The 21,359-nt window shown below is 55.2% G+C and overlaps 1 protein-coding gene across 2 annotated transcripts in view; it reads right to left on the reverse strand.

Moving 5' to 3' along the window:
* PLXNA1 (plexin A1) overlaps positions 1–21,359 on the reverse strand; it is a 112,050-nt gene that overhangs the window by 79,901 nt on the left and 10,790 nt on the right. For both annotated transcript variants that reach the window (XM_056501371.1, XM_056501372.1), the window contains exons 2-3: positions 17,183–18,529; positions 10,951–11,133 (exon numbers count right to left, since the gene is read on the reverse strand). In XM_056501371.1, coding sequence (XP_056357346.1) covers positions 10,951–11,133; positions 17,183–18,385 — 1,386 coding nt within the window. In that variant the 5' untranslated portion in view covers positions 18,386–18,529. The remainder of the gene's footprint in view (positions 1–10,950; positions 11,134–17,182; positions 18,530–21,359) is intronic.

The following is a 21,359-nucleotide window of genomic DNA, read 5'->3' on the forward strand; positions in this document are numbered from 1 at the left end:
CTCCTCCATCTCCATGCCAAAGGCAGTAATTTTTTGCCCTCTTTTAAATTAAGAAGCCACTGGAGGAAGAAGCCAAAGCTCACACATCCTGCATCAAAGCTGACTCATCCCCCTGGGAGAGCCCAGGAATCTCACTCCCAGGTTATGTGCTCTAGCCACAGGCTCACACTTTCCCACTGGCAGATTCAAGGAGGGAAGGAGAGGCAGGAAGGAAACCCCCAGCTGGGACAGGGAGTGTTTATCTCACCTACTGGAAACACATCTTTAATTTTAAACGTTGAGTGTAAAAACAAGATCCCTTGAGGCTCATAAACACACCAGAAACACAGAGAGCAGAGAGCAACACAGAGTAATCCAGGAGAAATAAAGGGGGGGTTCAGTTTGGGAAGTTCCCATCCCTCACAGGGTGGGGATCAGCTGGCATGAGCCATGCATGCAAGGTGCAGTTTTCATGGGTTTGGGTATTTCTAAAGGACTTTGCTTAGGTCTCAAATAAACCATCACAAGCATCACCCACCCCCAGGAAATCAGGGGTGGTGGCAGTAAGCCAAACATGATCCAGTGTTTCCATCCAGGGGGCAGAGGCTGCTCCCCTCTCTCTGCCAAGGAAGCTGCCAGTACTAGATGGCTCCAAGGTCCCCCATCCCACCAGCCCCACCAGGGATGCTGAGCATTTCTGTGTGGCTGTCACCAAGACACCCACTTTCCTTAACTAATTACAGATGCAATCACCCTGGCCAAGACACAGACCTATTTCTGGAAACTTTCAAAGAAAAATAAATACATATGTAGAAAGAGAGAGACACACATGCGTGCACATATCAAACTGCATCATATTTTCCCCCATTATTTTTTTTCAGTTGCATTCTGCACAATAACTACCAATTAATTTTTGACCACTTTTAACAGAAAGCAAAAAGTCAGGGGAACCAGAGAACAGCCAGGTGCTGACTCAGCCTCCAAGACCAGCAGGACTGCAAACTGTCTACAGACCTCAAGTTTGCCCACAAGCACCTCTGCTGAGCCCAAAATCCAAACTCAGAAGGATTTGGCTGTCTTTCCTTAAAAATTCAGTTTTAAGTCCTGCTTGACAGGAGCATCAGCAGTGATCCGAGTTTTGCAGAGCTCAGGTTTTGATTGGGGTTGCTGCTGGAGGGTTGGGAGGATGCTAGAGGGACTGGGAGGACTGTAGGTGAGAAAAGCCCTGCTGGATACACATGGATACTGTGTCCTTCGAGGTGGGAAACATGAGTGGAGTTCTCCAACGAAGTGACAGGGTGTGCCTCCAGCCCCCTCCTCCCTGAGCTCCGCTGAAGAGCAGCCACACCAAAATACCATGTACATTTAACATCTTCACCTGTCACTAGTCCAGCTCGCACTCCCACAGCTCCAGAGGTCCATCATATCCAGCAAGGACTACAAGTTGTCCCCAGAAAAGCAAGGAAACCCCTTCCCTTGGGAGCTGCCTGCCCAGGGAGCAGCATTGCCAGCACTATAAAAGCCTCGGGCTAAAGCGGCACCAGGTTTGCTCTGTGGATGCCGGCACATAATTAAGATCTACAGGGCTCTGTCAATCAAGGGGAGAAAGAAACGGCAGGGGACCCTCTCCTGGGACACAGCAGAAGCCCAAGCACTGCTGGTGCCAGGATGCCCAAGGGATGCTGGTGGGATGGCACAAATTCAACCCACCCCTGGAGGAAGCAGCCAGTCTCTCCACCCTCCAAACTGACTCTTCTCACCTGCTTTTATGAACTGTAAGCCCCCTAAAGCCAAGCCTGTGTTCTCCCAGTGCAGCATAATTCCTAAATCTTGCTCCAAAGGGAACAGCCTTTTAACAGCCCATGGGATACTGCTGAACATGGGAGATGGGGTACAGGGTTTGAGGCTTCAATCTGGCGCACTAAGGAGTCAGGGGAGCAAAGAACCTTTCCAGGGCTCCAGACAAAGGGAGGAAAAGTCCAAAGAAAGCAGAGGCAGAAGAGGACAAGTCCACTCCTGCTCCAAAACATTCTCATCAACACTTCCCTTCAGGCCAAACCACGGAGCTTGGACCCACCAGCTCCCAGCCCACGCTGCAGCAGCATCAGGGAGCAGCATGGGAAAGCTGCAGCACCAGAGCACACACAGCCTGGAGGGCAGTGGGACAGCCCCACTCTTTCACCCTGGAGCACCAACCTTTCCCAGCCTGTTCCCAAAGAGGGACTGCCCAGCAGGGGGGAGCGGCATCCCCACTACTCCAGAGCCACGCACAGCCACGCTAGAGCACAAATTGCTTCATTAAATGTCATTGCATTAAGCCAGTTTCATGAATTTAACATTGTCCCCGGACTATTGTTTGCCTGAAAATTAAATTATGGCAACATTTGTTGTTTCAATGAGTCTGTCTGTCAGGGACAGGGCTGGAGGAAGAGATTCAACTTCAGCAGTCGGGCTCCTGTGGACATGTAGCTTCAGTGAAGATGGACAACACAGCCACAGCTTCCTTCAAGGGGGTGGGAGAAGGGAAGAATCAAGCCCACATGTTGTTTCAACAAAAGCAAACTGTGCCAGAAGTGGAGATTTGAGCCAAGTTGCCTGGAAAGGGAAACTATCTCTGTTTTGGTGCAAATAAAGGCTCTGCTCAGCCCCAGCAGCCACTGGCCAGCACAGAAAAGCATCACCCCATATCTCTCAAGGCACCATGGACCCTGGCTGCCTCCACACAAGGAGCCCGGGTTGGCAGCCCAGGGCTTTTTGATCTTGCCAGATTACAAAGCTTTGCCGCATACAGGAACACTCTGAGAAATTTCTCATTTATTCTTCCTTTTCCCTAGAGCAGCTCCTCTCTGCAGTATCAGAAACAAAGGTGACAACCTTTCGCTTTGTAAAGAAAACCACCAAACGAGGCGGACTATAAATAGCACCCAAAACTGACCTGCATCCCCAGCCAAGGGGAATGAAATGAAGACAAGTGAACGAACAGCTTCAAGGTCAGAGAGACTTTTCTATTTCCCCTTCATTCAAGGACTGGTAATTTTTATCCACGCAGGAGAGCAATCCAAAATACATCATTAGGGTTGTAGCTAATAAAAACCACGCTGGCTTTTTTCAGCCCAGCGTTGTTTCCTTTGCCCATACAGGGATTATGGTGGGAGGGAGCTGCTGCCCCCAGCACCTGCTCTACCAGCAGAACCCCTCCTTGCATCCCAGGCCTGAGCACCCTGGTCATGCCAGATCTGTCCCAGCACAAAGCTACGGTGCTGCCCTTAAGAGCACAAAGCGTGGGCAAATTAAAGCACTATCACATTATCCTGCCTTTCTCTACCAGACTGTAGGGATGCTCCCCACCACTTCAGCCCATTCTCTGTCTGCAGACAGCCGGCTTGTCACACAGCACTGGCTCTCTTCCTTCCCTCCAGCTGCTAAATGGCATTAAAAGAACTAAGCATCCATTAAATAAAACTTTCCCACTTGCTTCCCATGTAGACAATTGCTCTCACTGCCACAGGGAGGTTTCATGCTGGCAGCTGGTCCATGGGTACACAAAGAGCAGGGAGGTGCCAGGATCAGCTCTGGTAGCACAGGTCATCTAGGGAAAGCACTAGAGAGAAATAGGGATGTTGTCCCAGGAGTCTGCACCCTCACCAGCTCCTCTATTCCTATTTCACCCCACAATGCCGACCCCATGGGGGCACCTTTCTGCTGCCTTCCCCATTGGTATCAGCCTGCCATTAGCATCCTTTCTCCTGTTCCACTTCAGAAAAGCCTGTAATTAACAAGGGAAGGGGACAACAAGAAGCCAAACAGCAGCTCTTCCAAGCAGCCTGGGATTGATACCATCCCCACCTGGACTTGGAGACAAATGACCACCCATGTATCAAAGTCTCAGAGATGGATTACAGGATCCAGCAGCCACTAAGGGGCAGCTGGAGTCCACATCCTGCATCCCCAAGTGCCACATCTCCACCTTGTTCTTGATGGGTGATGGATTTTCCTCCCAGCCCAGTAGGGAAAAGCAGGGAGGTCAGCCCATGGGGATGTCTGACCTTCCCTGCAGTCATGCCTCTACCTGAGGCAGGGCTGGAACAGCAGAGACCCAGACAACACTGGAGCTGCCTGAGCTCCTGCTAAGCACACATCCTCCCTCCTGCAGCAGGCCAGGGGGTGAGGGCAAATTCCTCAGGCACCATTAAATCTGGGTTAATGGGCCTGCACAAAGGCGAAGCAGGACACCAGCACTGCCCCTTCACACCAGGCATTCCGACAGTCCCTGCCTCCCAAACTGCTGCCTTCCTGATGAGCCAAGCCTTGCTGCCTTGGGTGGGAGGTAGGGCCATTCTCCCACCTAGAAAGCCAAAATTAGTCAGTGTTTGTGAAAGTTAGCCAGTCAATAGGCACAATGGCTCCGACAGGAGGCATCCAACAGAGCTGGGCCCTCCCACCTCATTTCCATTTTAATGGGGTGGCTTTTCCCCCTGCCCTGTCCCCTTGGGGCCACCACAGAGGTCCCCAGCAGGAGGCACAGTCCAAAGCAAGAGTCGTGCTCCCGCTTTTCCCAGCAGAATAGAGGTCGCAGACAGGGGCCACAGCCCTGCATTCAGCAGCAGAGAGATGCAGAAGAAAACACTCAGCAGCTTCACGCTTCAGCAACCAAACCAACCCCACCAGCTAGGAGGGAAAACCCACTGCTCACTGCTGGTACTGCATGCTCCCAGCCAGCCCACACCCCCGCTTTTCCTAACCACAGCCCCCAATAAGTGTGAACCAAACATTTATGGGGACTCAGCACCCCCATCAACGACCCCAAAGATCGCTCATCTGCCTTGTTCTCCCAGCACTGCAAAGCCATGGCCACCAATGCCTCACACAGCCCTGCAACAGGGGCAGGACCAGCGAAGCACAGTCACAAATGCCCACAGGCTCTTGTTTTTCCTTTCCCAGCCTTATTTCCACAATATTTTCAGGGTGGGCGCCCCTGCCAGGGCACAGGACGCTCTGCAGGGACCACCTGAGAAGGTGATGCCGGCACAGACCCGCCAATTCTTGAGCATTCCCTGCAGGGCAGCACCAACCTGTCCCGAGGGGCTGGCGAGCAGCGTTTTGTTCTCAAACCCCTTTGCAGGGCTTGCACCCAGTAGCCCTTTTGAAGACACAGGGTCTTTGGGATCTGCCTCCACCCCGGAGCCTGCTCTGGCTTTACAGGGCACTCTGCCCAAAGTCACCTTGCTGGCCCCGGCGCGGTCCGGCCCGCGGTGCCGTGCGGGGCGGCTCTGCAGCGGGCTGGGGCTGGGGCTGGGGCTGGGCTCACGGCTGTCTGCGGGCACCGGCGCCAGGGAGAGGCCGGAGCTGCACCGTCAGCGCTTTCGGCAGCGAAGGTTGGAGCGGGGCTGGCTGCTGCTGCTGCTGCTGCCTCTGGCTGGCCGGGTGCCAGCCTCCCGGGCCTCGCTCACCTGCCGGCTTTGTGCGGGCGGAGCAGATGGGGGGAGAGAAGAAAGAGATTTGAGCTTGTGAGTGGGGGCTCTGAGGGTGGAGGGGATGGACTTTGAGGGCAGTGAGTCCCCTGACACCTCCTCTCCTTACCCAAGGCTGTATGAGCATGCTGGAGCATCCTTTGGAGTGCCATGAGCCTGGAAATGTTGGTCCCCATCCATCCTGCACGAGGCAGCAGCTGGAGCCCCAGTGGCATTCCCCTTTAGGAGTCACCCCAGGACGAAGCTGGCAGCTGCCTGGAGCCACGGCCTGGCCGCCCCGGCAGATCCCAGAGGCCAGCGGTTCACGATGAATTTCTAATTGTTTCCTCCAACAATGAGACATCCTGTTCACAGCCGGGCGGCGCAACAAAGCCCAGCGCCGGCGAGCGGGGCCCCTTCCTGCAGAGCAGCAACGGGGCGATGCCGAGCGCTCCCTGCCACGAGCCAGGGGACCGGGAGGCTCCGCCGCCCCCTCCCCACCACCCCATCCACTTAACACGCCTGCTCTCCAGCCTCCACCTTGATTAAAACAGCTTAACGACTCCAGCGAGAGCTCTCGAGGGGGCGGGGAGCCGCCAAGAGGTATTTGATGGATTCACTTTGGCAACCGTCGGCTACCTTGTCATGCCAATAAAATTATTGCCATTGATTGGGGCGAGGCGCGGGCGCACGCTCCGAAGAGCGGAGATCCCTGTGGGGCTGAGCACGGCGCCCACGGGGGCTGGCAGCGCCTGGGGAGGGGCTGGGGGTCTCCAGAGGATGGGATGGGATGGGGATGGAGCAGGAGAGGGCACAGGGAAGAGGCAGGAGGAACAAAAGGCCCTTGTGCAGGGCAGCCAGCTGGGAAGAGGCAGCAGCACGGGCAGGAGAGCATTTCCAGGGGCTGCGCAGGGGTCGATGCCTCGGGAGTCCTCAAGGGTCACCGGCTGACACCGCCAGGGCCAGGGCAGGGTTCGTGCCCCAAATCTGTCCTGTGTCCCCCCACACACACCCCAAAAGGAAAGCTAGCCAAGGCACAGGCAGTAAGAAGTAGCCAGCAAGAGGGTCACGAGGCAGGCCAAGCCTTCCCGCGCACTCCGGCAGCCGGATTTCACCGTCGAGACACAAAGGGCCCCTTTTCAGCCAGAGCTGCTTACCCTGAGCACTGAGCAGAGGGTGATCGAAAGGATCCAGGGGGACATGGACTGCCAGGGTGGGCAGGGAGCCTGATGGCTCCTTCTCCCAGCTCACGTGGACCACAATCAGGTCTTGCATCGTAGCCAGGAGGCCAACACATGCGGGCTTTTGTGATAGAAGGGAGCCAGCAGGCAACAGGGAAATCCCAAAAAGGCCCTGGTCAGCAGCAACTCCCTCTCCCCACAACACCTATTTTCTGTCCAGACACACCAAGGATTGTGAACACACTGAAGTATCCTTAACCCAAAGCTTTTAGAGAATTCTAGGAGGGTGCCTCCATAGGCTGCCAACTCTGTTCGCCTAAAGCACCATCATCTCCCTGCCCACAGGACAGGGAGCTGCAGGGGAGACCCTCAACCCTCTCCAGGCCAGGAGAGGAACACCACATCCTGCTGTTAGGGATGGGGATAACCCACTTAGTGTGAAGAATTTGTTTTTAGTAGTATTATTAATATTACTATTATCAAAGAAGTGAAATCAAAGCAGCCAGACACAGGCCCAGTTCAGCTGTGTTTTCTGTGGGAGAGAATAAACAAGCTGTGGCAAGCGCAAGCCCCGAGGGGGAGCAGATTCCCAACGGAGACACGATGCGTTCATGCCCAAGGCCAGCCAGTTCCAGGACAGAACAGGGAGCTACAGGGATTGCAGTGGTGATAGGGGAGACAGATAATCCTCAAAAAATGAGAGCTCAGCTGGCTGTGAGGGACGTGTAGTCCAATGCTATCCTGGCTGGGATGCACTGGCTGCACTCTCCTGTAACCATGCCTGCCTTAGGGATCTCCAGTGCCTGGATTACTGGTGCTGGTATCTCCTGCAGGGCTGTGGCAGGAGGGACAGCTCACAGCCTCCCCATTCTGCAGCAGCCAGGGACAGCTGTGGGCAGGGAACCTGTTTTGAGAGAGGAACTCAGCTCATCCCCCCAAAAATAACCAGAAAGCACCCAAAACTGGGTCAACCCACAAGGGCTACACTGAGCTCAGCAGAGCCCCAAGGCAGTGCTGTGTTTGCATAACAAGGAGCAGATGGCAGTGAAGGAGGGCAGCCGGGTCTGTGCTGCACCTTCAGAATGTCCCACTACTGCAGCTCCCAGCCGCCAGCCCAGCACGGCGCGGCTACTGGGAGGGGCTGCACCATCAGCACACCCCCTTCACTATCACCCTTCTTCTCTCTCTCCATATAACACTTCAAGCACACCCAGAATCAAGTTCTTGGCATACACAGCTCATGAGCTAACATGGGTGCAGTGTCAAATGTGCTTTTCCAGCACATGACTGAGCACTCCCATTGCAATCATACACACAGCTTCCTATCCACCCAAACAATAGAAAAGACAGCCTGGGAAAATGATAACTGCCCAATAAAAACATTGCCAATTGAGGACAGGTGGTTTCCAGGAAAAACCCAAGCTTTAGGATGCAGGCTTCATTTCCCTCTCAAAAACACCCCGTTATTCCTGCTGCAGCATGCTCATGGCTCACGTCCCCATGTCACGTCCCCATCCAGACTCTCGGACTATAGGGTGCAAGGCCAGGTCCCTGTCCTGCCAGCTCAGGAGTAGAGAGGAAGTGGGTCAGTGCCAGCTCCAGCAGTGTTGGAACCCATCCCTGCATTGTTCACCTGGGCATGGCTGGAATTCCCCGAGTGCCCCAGTCCCATGACTGCTGGCACGGAGCACAGCGAGCACGCGGGACCAAGGGCTTTCCAAGCCTGGCCTCTCCACATAACTCGGGATCAGCCAAAGAAAACTGCCTGCCTGGTACTGCTGCAGGACAAGCTGAGACTGGGCTGCCACGGTTCTGCTGCTGCAACCCACTCAGCAACCCAGGGGTTCTGACCTCCACATCCCAGCCCACAGCCTCTGTCCCACAGACAGTTTTGCAAATCTGACATTGCCTGCAAGATCCTTCCACCCCCCCAAAGTTGGGGTCTCCCTGCAGCTGTGGTGGCAGCAGGTGCTGCCCAGCACCCTGCCCTGCTGACAGCAACTGTTGGTGGCAGGGCTGGGGAGAGGCTGCAGTGCAGCCACAGGCTCGCGTGGCTTTTTGGAGGGGACAAAGGGAGGCTCTGTCTGCACGCAACAGTCTGGACAAATGCTGGGCATGGGAGCTGCCATCCAAGGAAAAGCCAGACGCGGCGGTGACTCTGGCCTGACCTTACCCCAGCCCAGATGGCGAGATCGGTGCCCCTCAGCCGAGCAGCAGCCACTCCAGGGCTCCTGGGGGTGGGGAGGGGGCACCCAGCTGTCAGTGCAGCCCTTCCTCTCCCAAAGTAGAGCCAGGGCTGCTGGAAAGGGCAGCAGGGACAGCAGGCTGCACCAAGCCTAGTGTGGGTGTTTGCCAAGGGGACAGTAAGAAACACCAACAGTTTAAAATCAGAGGATTGCAACCACGGCTGAAGGTTGCACCCTCCCACACCCCCACACACATCCTCTCAGCCTGCAGGAGCCACCCTGGCTACACTCTGCTGAACCCCTGCCAGGTATCGCATCCCCTGGCTGGGGACACACTGGTTCCACTCAAAGCCAGGTCAGCAGCCCCTCCTCGCCCTCCCCTGCCTCCGGCCCTGGCAGCCAGGCAGCAGGATCAGGTAGCTGCTGAGGCAGCGCTTTGCCGGGCAGCCAGGCAGCCCCTGCCGCAGGAGGGCTGGGCTGCCCACCCCAAGGTCACTGCAGGGACAAGGAGAGGACCAGAGGCACAGGATTTGGAGCCTGCAAAGTACTCCCGTGCTGCCATTAGAGAGCTCTGCAACACCAGGGGATCTGGGGGCTCCAGGCAGGATAAGCCTATAAAACCTACACAGCATTCCAGCACTGAGACAGGACTGAGACCATCTCTTGAGTCTCTTCAGCTCCATGTCCTCATGCCCTGCAAGGCCAGCGAGTCCCACCAGCTCTTTGGGGCACCAAGTTCAAAACTAGGAAAAACAAAGCTTGAGAAAGCCCTGCAGAGAAGGAGGACGCTCAAACCACACCTGGGCATCAAATTCTGGCTGAGTCATGGCTGCAGCATGCAGCCCACACACCGACCAGGCACCCACACTAGTTGACCCCTTCCAAATGGCTCTGAAGGTACAAAAACCAAGGAAAAACTGAAAAAAAGCAGTTAGAAGAAAAATCCAATTTGCCATCTAAAAACCAACCATCAGATCCTCCAGATAACCGAGGAACTATAGGTGTAACACTGTCGCTGTGGCTTTTTGAACCCTCCTCCTATATGCTCCTCCCTTCCCATCACCACCTAAAAGCTCCCATCTGGAGCCCAGCAGCAGAAGTCAGCAGCAACATGACACCAGTCCCTCTGGGTCCCTCATCGATCCGGAAGGGAGGATGAGCTGCCTTCAACCCCACAGCCCTGCTGCCACTGTGCACCCCTCCAAGGACTGCAGAAAAACAAGTAGAAGGCGTGGGGCTAGAGAGGATCCCTCTATACCGTCCCCCACCCCAACATGTGCTGCCCATGCCCCAGAAACGCTGCTAACAGGCAGGTCTGTTAGGGGTCATGGGGAAACAAGGGCAGAGTGAGTAGGACATGTGGGGACTACACGATGGCATCCTGCTCCAGATTCTTACCAGGGAAACCACTCTGCCTCCTGCAGGGCACCCTGGCTAGCACAGGTCAGGAGACACAGCAAAAATGTGCCCAAAACAGAGTACTGAAGCACCTTGTCTGAAGTCACCCCCCAGCCAAGCCCTGGTCCATAGCAGAGACCCTACCAGGACCTTCACATGGCCTCTCCCTGGCTGAGGATGTGTTAATGGAAGCTATGTTTATACAGGGCATGCACAGCTGTAATTATAGGCATGATGTTATGATAACAGGAAATCCGTGCCCTGTGGAGATGCAGGCAGAGAAAGGCACACATGGAGCTAGTTGCTAATTGCACCAACAAGCAGCCTTTTGTGCCTTGGCAGGGTACAGGAAGTGAAGTCTCCCCCTCACCAGGCTGGAGCCACCAGCACCCACCTCTGCCCACCCTGCCCAGGTCAATGACAAGGCCAGGTGGACAGAGGATCCAGACAGACAGAGCCTGCCTCGTGGCAGCTCCAGGGCAAGCCCACCTGCCCCCAAGACATGAAAGAATGGCCTTTGAACAACCATCAGCAAGGACTCAACTTCCTTATGTCATGACCTTTCCAGAAGGCAGAGGTTTTGTAAATTCGGTTGGCAGAGAGAAGCAAGGGGAAATTGCCCCTCACTGGCCCTTTGCACATCACCCCAAATATATCAAGTCACTCTGTTATGGAGGCCCAGCCCAACTCCACAACGGGCCAGTGAGGCAAGCAGTCACCCCTCCCTCCCATCAGCATCACTGAGGGCTTTCCTACCTTTTTGATCCTCCCGCTCCGTGTGCCTGCAAAGACGACGGTTTGTCCCCTGTAGTCGTAGGCAGCCACCGAGGTCATCCCGTCCTCCTTATCCACAAAGAGCGGGGTCCCCTCGATGGTGACAGTCCCGCCCAGCGGCTGGTTAAAATCCTGGCCGCAGAAATTGTCGTCGATCTGCAGCGGCTGGGGGAAGAAAGCAGAGGAGAGATGAGCTTTTAGCCAGTGCCTCCACATGTTGGGTCTCACAGAAGGCAATCAGCCATCTCCCACCTTCACCACACAGCTACAGCCCCTTTGGCAGCCTCCTCCCGCAGCCATCCCACCTCACCAGCCAGGGAAGGCTTGAGCTGTCATTTCCCTAACATTCCCTACACATGGATGTATGGCACTTGGGACAGATGCACTGCACGCCCTCTCTACACCTGAACAGGCTTTGCAGACCAAGACCAAGGCTCTCTGTCCTCTGCATCCTACAGAGCAGCACTTACAAACACAGCAGGAGCCAGTGGAACATCCCTGCCAATGCCATCCCAGACACATGGGGTGCCAGCATAAGCCCCCCAGTACACACACATATCCCTCTCCTCCTCATCCCAGCACTAGCTGCAAAAAAAAAAAAAAAAAAAAAAGCCCAGCTTGGCAGCAAGGCAGGAAGGGCTGAATCCTGCACCCCAGCCTTCCCCCAAAGACAAAACAGTTCCTAGACAAGGCCATGCCAAGGCAAACAAGTCAGGGCTCCTGGAAGAGCCTCCCTTCACACAGCAGAGCCTCCAGCAAACACACTACCCACCTGCCAGCCCTGCTCCTCCTCCCACAGGAACGTCTTTGGGAAATCCCCACATTTTTTCCATGCTGCCTTGCCCCAGACAAGGCACCTGGCTCAGCCAGCTGCCTCCTCAGCTCAGAGTGAGCCCACAGATCCGGGAGAAGCTTTTGCAAGCTTTCCCTCTGCCTGGGGAAAGGCAGAAGCAGGGCTGCACTGGCCTGTGTCCACTCTCACGGCCATGACCACAGGGACCTCCATCAAGGACAATCCAAGGACAGGCAAGGCAAAGGGATGCTCCCTGTGAAAGCTGAGATGCAGGCAGGGGAGTGGGACCAGGACCAGATCCACAGCACTCACTCCTACCTGAGCATCCTCCCCCTGACCTGCTGGGCAGAACAACAGACCCTGGCCACAGCTGTCAGGTCTGGGGGCATATGGGCCTCCCAGTGCTCCCACACAAGGCCTCACATGGTCAAACAGCACCAGCAAAATCCCCATTCTGTCCCAGGCAGTGAAGGGCTTTGCCAAATCCCCAAGGGTGGCAGTGAGCCTGGGTGCAGGAGGGTAAAGTGGCAAGGCAGGCAAGGCTGACAGGGAGACAGCCTGCTCCGGTCACGGGATCCTTCTGCTTCACAAGGTTCCTTATATAATTTTGAATTTAAAGGGGAGAGAGGTTTTTTGGCAAGCAGCAGGCTCCAAATGCATGCCAGTCCCCAAGGGGTTTTAAATCCATACCGCATGTGCACAGAGCATATGGGAAAATGCCGAGCTCCCAAGCTCCACGTACGCAAGGGCAGTACAGAGCTCTGTAATCCCCACTCATCACTGCCTGGGAAGCCAGGATCAGCCCAGACTGGCTCTCACCAACAATCACCCATGCGGAGGGGAGAAAACACAGCACTTTTCTGTGCCCCAGCACAATGCACTTGCAGCTACAATGGCATCAGGCTCCCACAGCCATGGCAAGGCTGCTCGCCCTCCTCACCATTCCAGCTCCAGGGGCAGTGGTCCCACTTTCTGCTGCAGTAGCAAGTCAATCCTGTCCCAGCCTTCCAAAAGGGAAGGGCCAGTCATACTCAGCCCACCAGGCACTCTGTGGATGCTGGGCTGCTCCCTCAGTAACTCTAACTTCTGCTTTTGGGTGTTGAGTTAAAAGTACAAAGATCAGCTCCCTTCCCCGCCTGACTGTTGCTCATCCTTCCCCGTACCAGGGGAACTCTTACAGCCAGTCATGAAAGACACGGGGATCCCCAGGAAAGGAACATGGGCCACCACATATTTCTGCAACCACAAGAAAAAGAGGAAAGGGAAATCACAACCTCTCCACTTATCCTCTGAATGCCCTCTTCTATCCATTGGCCAAGACACATACTAAGCATCCTCCTCTGCATTACAAGACTAGGAATTTTAAAACAGCAGATCCTAGAAAATTATCTTCCTAATCACAAAGTGAGATGTGAGTGATGCTCCAGCTGATACACAGCTCCCATTCAAATACCTGGGATTTCTCAGGTGCTTTGCTGGGGAAAAGATTCTGTCTCCCACAGCCCAAATTAACCCCAGCACCTTCTACCCAGCCACCTGCAGCAGCAGAAGGATTCAGGGCAATGCCACAAAGGTATTCAAGCCCTGGCACCCCTGGGTGCAGGTTCTGCTCTCTCTGAGCTCAATCAGCAGCTTCCCCAACCCCACGGCTGCTGAATATGCAAGAGGAGAGATGTTTATGGTGTTTACTGCTCTCTGCTTTGTCTCAACATACTCTCTGGGAAATGACAAATACAGCTGCGCTCTGGGACTGAGGAACTCCCGCCGCCGCCATGCCGACACCACCTCGATAAATAATTACGCCGACAATTAGCTCATTAACAGCAAAGTGCCTCGTTAGGGAAGCGCAGGCGGCAGAGGTCGGGCCAAGGGCGGCAGTGCCGGGGTTATGGAGCCCACCAATGTCTCTGGCAGATGGGGGCTGCAGGCAGAGGGACGGAGGGGAGGATGGACAGAGGGGACAGCTGTCCCTGCCAGGGCTGGCAGGGACCGACACACCACGGCACGGCAGGGCCACTGACCTTGCACCACTTCAGCCTGTGGATGCTGGGGTCTGCAGGAAACACTGGGGTCTGCAGGAAACACTGGGGTCTGCAGGAGACACTGGGGTCTGCCCACTCTCACATCTGCCTGGGTTTTTGCAGGGGCCACAGCTTTCAGCCTATTGCAAGGGGGGTGCGCTCTTTCTTTTTGGGGGTTTGGGGGTTTTTTAAAAATTGTTTTGATATTTTATTTCCATGCTTTTCTTTGGCACCCCTCTCAGTTGCCCCTGGCTCAGATATCCCAGGGCTGCTATCTGCACAGTGCAGCAGTCTTCTCTCTCCCAGCACCACTTTTTCCTCCCCAAAACAGGGTCAGGAAATTCGGATTTCCTGGGAAAGGGACGTGAAGGAGGGGGAAAGCAGGCCCACAGCACCAAGCGAGCAGGAGCGGGTGTCTCCTGATATGCCTTGTCTCATTGCCTCCCTTCAAGCCCACTTACAAAAGCAATGAGGGAGCAGACAGCACGACAAGGCTCGCATCACTCAGCATTATTAATTAGCTAGTAATTCGCCAGTTAACACCATTACAGGCTCACCCCATCCCCCTGTGCACCTCCAGGGGCTGTGATGGAGGATGTGGAGGGATGCAAAGAGCCGGGGAGGAGGTTACAGGAGGTTGGTACTAAGTGCCAGGCTGGGGTGCCAGGCTTTTTGTGCATTAATCACTGCTCAGGAATAATCTGAGTGTGGTACAGTTTGTTACCACCTGCATTTCTCTGGCTGCCCCGGAAAGGATTTGGCTTATCCTGGCCCACTTTCAGCCTGTTTTTCACCAGCCATTGTCCTATGCCAGCAAGCTGGGCAGCAAGCCTTACTGAGGAGTCAAAACTCATTTTCTCCCTGGGGTAGCCCAGGGAAAGCTGATGCCCACATCCTGCTGGCTTCAGGCACTGGCTCTGTCCATACTGCCAACCCAGGAGTCAAGGGCTCCAGGAACTCTAAATAACTCCCTGCTGCAACATCTGCACTCCAGCTCCATCCCACTGCCCTATCCTAGCCCTGCTACACCAATCCTTGTTCCCTCCAGTTTGGGGACAGGAGCACTGGGCAGATGTGCTGAGCACATCTGGTCACAGGCACAAAGACCTCCCAGCCTTGCACTGCACAGGGGAAGAAAGGAGCCAGACTATACAACAGCAAACCTCTCTCAGTGAAACACTGGGAGCAGCAAAGCCTCTGGAGAGGTTCAGGGGCACTTTAGGCAGTGGGGCTGGCACAGGGACATGCCTGGGTGCCTCCACAAGGTGCCTCTGCTGCATTTGGAAGTCCATACTCCAGTCTGTCTGCACCAGTGTGAGGAATCTCCCCACAGAGCCAGCTCCCTTCCCCTTCCCACTTCCAGGTCACTGGATCTCAGACGAAGAGAGAAAGAAATGGGAAGCAGGAATTCACTGCATTCACCAGCACTGGAGAGGAATCACTAACATCTCCTGAGCTATCTGCCAAGCCTGGTAGCCTCTCCTCCCAGCTCAAGCACCAGCTCTGGAAAATCAGAGGTACCCTGGAGCACTGGGATGAGTATCCATCCATTGGCCCTGCACTGCTTGAGGTCTGGGAGTGCAGTGCTGACAAAACTCCTCCAGCATGGACCAGCCTCAGCCCTTACTGCCATGAAGGAGCAGAGCAAGAGAGCTCCTCGCATATTTCTATATGGATGGGCTGTAAATCCCAAGCAACTACTGACTTGAGCAATTACATTTTGCCTCCTTAAAAATACAAATAACAGCATGTTACTTATTTTCTGGCTTGTCGTCACCACCAAGAGACCCATCACTGCCATGACCCACGCCAGAGGTGGCTTTGTTTTATTAGGGGCACAGAAATTCCTGCCAGAAAGAGGCTACATACTTCCAGTGGTGTGGTTTGGCCAGTGCTTAACACAGCAAAGAGCTGAGAGCTTGACTTATGATCCAGTCATGTCTTGCCCACTCTACGTGGCAGCTGGAGGACTGGGGCAGAAAACATCACCTGATTCTCCTGGGGGAGGGGGGTGACACCATCCCAGGGCAGGAGCCTCCCCATCACAGTGCACATCCTTCCACCCCACAAGAGCCATATCTCCAGGACCCAGGGGGTACCTTGAGATCCACTTACTCCCAGGGGCTGGTAGCAATCCTAGGACCATCAGAGTTTAAAAGCATCCCTAGAGTGCAGGGGGGCAGAGCACCCTCCCCAACCCCAGGGACACAGCGTTAGTGGGGCACTGGGAGAGGGGAGCAGGAGTGCAGGAGGCAGCTCTGAGCAGCTCCAGCACTGGAGCCAGCAGCTGCACGGCCCAACAGGCAGCGTGTAACGATTTCATCATTTTCCAGCAAAATTGAATTAGTACAAAGCCAAAATCTGATTTGTGAGCCCAGCGCTCTTGACAGCAAACCCTTTACTTTGTCAGGCAGCTGTTAGCTGTCTCCTTCAGAGTGGCAGTGAGGAGAGAGGGCAGGGCTGCTCCACAGGGACCCCTGCCCACCTGCCTGCACCCAAAGCTCTGCTCGAGCAGGGCTGGGGGTCTGCTGAAGGGGGCTGAACACCAACGAACTGGAACTGGGGGAGGTGGGTGATAGCAGGTGGGTCAGGACCTCCACCAGACCCTCCCAAACACACACACCAGCAGCCCAAGCCTGCCCCAGCCCCATATCTGACCCTTCTTGGGGACTACCCAGCCCATGACCTCTCCACCACCTGGAGATGTAGCCTCCAGCAACAACTGCTAGTTAATAACATTGCCCAGAAAAGACTGCAGTAACAGTAACAGTTCAATGAGAAAACAAACCCCAAGAGCCGAGCTGGGAGGTCTCCTGCCCACCGCCACTCAGAGGTCCCACACCGAGCAGCTGAGACACCAGCACGGTGCAGAGGCACTCAGGAGAGAACCAGGCAGGAAAACACCTGCCTGGGGAGAGAGGGGAGTGCTCCCTCAGTTGGGAATCACTGTGCCAGGATAGCAGCACTCACTTCCCGCACCTCTGGGAGAACCTTTGCACTGGTCACTCCCAAAAGATGCCTGACAGTGCCTTGAGCCCTCCCACACCCCATGGATGTGGGAGGATGTGGTCCCTCCATGCTGAGCATCTGACCAACTTCTGCTGGGACCACCAGGCTCCCCACCTCCCTCCAGCAGGTCTGTGCTCCCTGTCCTGCATGTCCTGCTGCTTCCAACACCTTCTGCTTGGCCACAACACCCACAAACCCACATGCCATCTGCAAGGGATTCCATAGCAGAGCTGCAGCCTGAGCATCCCACCCTCCCAGCCCAACTCACTGACACTGCCCAAATCCACAGGGAAAAGACATCTCAGGTCAAATCACTGGGAAAGGTCCAGCTAGAGAACACCACCAGAGACCAGAAACAGTCTGGCTTGAGCCAAGACAGGTGGGAACTTACCGAGTTGATGCAGCCCAGCTCCTTGTTCAAGAGCCAGGGCAGTGAGAGTTTCCCTTCCCCTCTGTAGCATGACTGGATACGCTCCTTGATCTTATCCTTGATCTTCTTCAACGTGAAGAGGCAGAGCACAGACTCCTTGGGAGGCTTAACCCTGTTTTTCTGGCCCTGGGAGAAGATGGTGAAGAGGATATCCTCCTGCTCTGAGATGCCCAGGTACTTGGCCAAAGCCTTGCCAGGCTTGGTCAGGTAGGCGTCCTGGATCAGGCGGTACTCGATGCCGTCCTGCACGCAGCCAATGGGGAATTCCACATAGGAGTAGAACTTGGGGTCATCCACACACAGGCGGACGATCTTGGAGGTGAAAAACTGCTCCCCAGTGGAGTCGGGAGAGGTCAGCTGGGTGTCCAGCTGCAGGGTCAGGTAGTAAACAAACTGCTCGCTGCTGAAGCTGTAGATGTAGTAGATGTCAAAGGTGGGGAACTTGGAGAGTGTATCCGAGGGGATTTTGAGCTGCGAGGAGACAAACTCATCCTGGTAGACAAAGCCAAACATCTCGGCGTTCTCCTCGTTGGCCATCAGCTTGCGGCTGGACAGGGTGGGGAAGTACTCCGACTTCCCATCGATGGGCGTCCCAATGAAGAGCTTGTTCTGCCCGTTCAGCACCTCGATGATGACACCAGACATGGTGCCCGACTCGTTGACGCTGGAGAGGTAGTGCTCCTTGCGGTGGTGGGGCTCCCCCAGCTTGAAGAGGTCGTCCAGCCGCAGGAACTGGCAGATCCCCTGGGAGGCACTGCCGCAGGCAATCAGCCGGTTCCCCGAGTAGTCCACCAGCAGCAGCTTGTTCACGTTGTTGGTGGTGACCAGCCCGTGCGGGCAGGACTGGACACTGGGCGGGGGGTAACACTTCTCATTGTCCTCCACGGGCCCCGTCACGTGGGTCCGCAGCAGCGTGAGGTTATTGGAGAGCTTGTAGATCCGATTGACAGCCCCCACGTACACCTCCCCGGTTTTGTTATGGACCACCAAGTGTGTCAAGCTCCAGTCTGTAACCGGGAAAGTCCTAAAGGGAGATTTGGGGCTGCCTTCCGCCAGCGGTAGCCAGGTGCTCCCCAAGAGCAGCAAGGTCCAAATGTGGATGGACAAGTGGTGCTTGAGCCAAAGGAGCCACATCGCAGCAGCCTCACATCCAGCCAAGGCCATGCCCAAACCCAGCCACAAAATAAATAGAAACAAACCCAAACTAAAGGGATGGGGGAGGGAGGAGGAGCTAATGGGATACACTCTCCTCTGCTTCCGCTGCGCTCAGCATTCAGGGCATCGTGGGCACGGCCAGTCCAGTCAACCCTAGAGAAAGAAAGACAAGAAAAGTGGGGTTAGGAGGCTTTCCTGCAGTCTCAAGCATGTTCCACCCCACCCAGAAGACTCTGCTGCTTCACATTTTTCTAGCAGGCAGAAGAGACCCTGACTTGCTGCCCCAATCCCACTCCATGGCAGTGCTGGGAATGGATGCAAAATCCCAGTTAGCAGCCCAAGTCCCTGCACAAAGGAGGATATCAAAATCACCTTTTAAAGGAGCTGAGAGAGCCAAGAGCCCTGGCATGTTGCCCACCATCCTGCCACCTGCCTGACAGCAGGGTCATGGGCAGGAGTGGCTGGAGGGCGCACACAGGCATGGCAAGGACAAGCCTGTCCTTCTGGCATTCCTGTGCATTAGAAAACACAGGGCCAGACATGAGGCAGTTGGTTTGAGAGGCTCCAGAGGGACAAAGAGGCACACACAAGGAGGATGGAATGCTCTGCCTGCTGCTGTGTCACATGTGCTCACCAGCACGGAATGGCAAAGCAGCGGGGAGCCAGCCAAATACCCCACACCAGGGGTATTCTGCTCTCTGCACCAGTTCAGCAGCCCCTCCCATACATCCCATTCCTGTCTTCTCCATCCACCCTCCCCACACAGGCACAAGCACCCCTAGACTAACCTGGGGTTTGTGTAAACCCCCTGCCTGCACACAGCCCATCCTACCATCACAATCCACCCACCCCAGGTGGGACCAAGGTCCATGGCTGGGACACCAGCTCAGTTTCCCAATGCATGCAGATAAGCAGCTCCAAAAGGGAGTGGAGGAGGAGGAGAGCCTCTCTCTCTCTCCTTCCTCTCCTTATCATCCATCTCTGACTCAGCCAGAATAACCTCCAAGAGATCCCCAGCAGGGAGTGGCACAGGTAGGAAACATGGCCCGCGGTGACTGGCAGCTCTGACAGGTCCCAGCCCTGGCAAGGCAGGGTGTCAGAGGGCAGCCAGTTGCCATATCAGCAGGGCTGTGTGGGGCTGAATGCTGCCCCAGAATCCTGCTCTTGGCAGGGCTGTGGGACCTTCACTTCTGCTGCTCCCCTCCCAAGCCACAGAGACAGACTGGGAGACATCTAAGGAAAGGGAGAAACTTTTTTTCCCCTTCTTCAACTCCCAACATAGACAAGACCCCTCTCTCCTTTTTCAGGGCATGCCCAGCCCTGGCCACCCCTGCAGTCCTGCCAGCACCCCTGAGCCTCAGATATGTTGGGCAAAGCTTCTGCACCATTTCCATACCCTCTCTGCAGATCTGCCTCTGCCCACAATGCTCCTCACCCTGCTGTCTTAGACTTCCCAACACATCTACCTCCAAGGCAACAGACTCAAGGGACATTTGGATAACGGCACATGAGCAGCACTGAGACCAAACCCAGGTGCCACAAAGCCCAATGGCTGTGGAGACAATCAAAGCAACACCTTGGAAACCATCCCCATGGTCCTAATCACCCATTCCTACCACCTTTTCCAACACTGGGAGCCTCCCAGCAAAGAGTAGGTAGTCACAACACTGTCAGGGGAAGGGCACTCCCAGAAGACACTCACACTGCCCAGAATCTTCATTTTTCTGAACTTGTTGGTAAGAGAATAATGACAAGCACCCCATATCAGAGCTTATTAGCCCCAAACCACATTGATGTGGGACCGAGTGGCACTGTCAGCACAAACCCACTGGTTAGCCCAGAAAGCCACAGCCCAGCAGCTGCAGGCATTGGGGTTTCCTGAAGGAAACCAGAGAGTAGTTTCCCACCCCAAGAAACTGGCACAGCTGTCACCAAACCCCATGAGGCTGAGCCCCCCAGAAACAACTCAGCAGCTGCCTGGCAAGGAGACCAGCACCCCCAAGGAGAGAAGGAATGGGGGAGATGGGGAAGGTGACAGTGGGAGATTGGTGCAGTGTGGGGATGCCAACCAGAGCATCTCCTGCCAGGATGAGAGAGCATGACAGGGAACTTGCTTTCTTGGTGCATTTCTATGATTCATTGCTTCTATTTCAGGAAGTGGGTGAGGGAACTAGAGGTCAAGCTGCCGCCACAAACCAGGGCTAGAAAGCCCAACAGGAGATTCCCAAATTAACGTAGGGAACTGCAAATCAGAAGTTGGAATGAGAGCAAAGTGAGGCAGAGCTGGGGCGAGCTGAGAGATGACACTCTGCAGAGCTCCTCTGAGATTTCTGCTCCTAAATATACTACAGCAGCAACATCTCGTCCTAGTGACCTGACACCAGTGGTGGTTTTGTCCAGTCCTGCTTAAAACTATCAGCAATGATTAATAAAAATAAAACAGCACAAATGGTTAATTTGTCTGCTTTCTTCAGGGTTCAGCGATATGGGTTCCTGAATTTTGGATTAAACTAAAGCAGGGCTCAAGCTCACCCAGTGCAGGCAGCCCTGCACTGGAGCCTGGGTGCCAGCACAGCCCCTGGTCCCTGCCTGTGGGAGCAGCAGCCAAAGGGCATTTCCCTGCTGTCACACAGCCTCAAGCCCCATGGAGAGGTCAGAGTGCACCTAAGGCAGGGCAGCTCCTCCACTGGCACACTCTAATCCACAGGACACCCAAAACCCCTGGGGCTGCATTCAAGTAGCACCTCACTCTGGGGGACCCAGTCCAGGGCCACCATACAACTGCCACCAGCAGGAAGCAAGACCTGCACCACAAACACATCCAGTGCAGTCCAAAAGCATGGAAAACCCTGGGCAGACACCCTGGAGCTGTGCCCTGCCCTGAAACAGGCAGCAATAAAATAATTCACCCCAGCCCAGTTGCATGCCTGCCAGCTGGGAGAGTAGGACCACAAACACAGCCAGCTGTGCTGCTGGGCAGTGA

This window comes from Oenanthe melanoleuca, chromosome 12 (genome assembly GCF_029582105.1).
Source record: "Oenanthe melanoleuca isolate GR-GAL-2019-014 chromosome 12, OMel1.0, whole genome shotgun sequence".
Lineage (NCBI taxonomy): Eukaryota > Metazoa > Chordata > Aves > Passeriformes > Muscicapidae > Oenanthe > Oenanthe melanoleuca.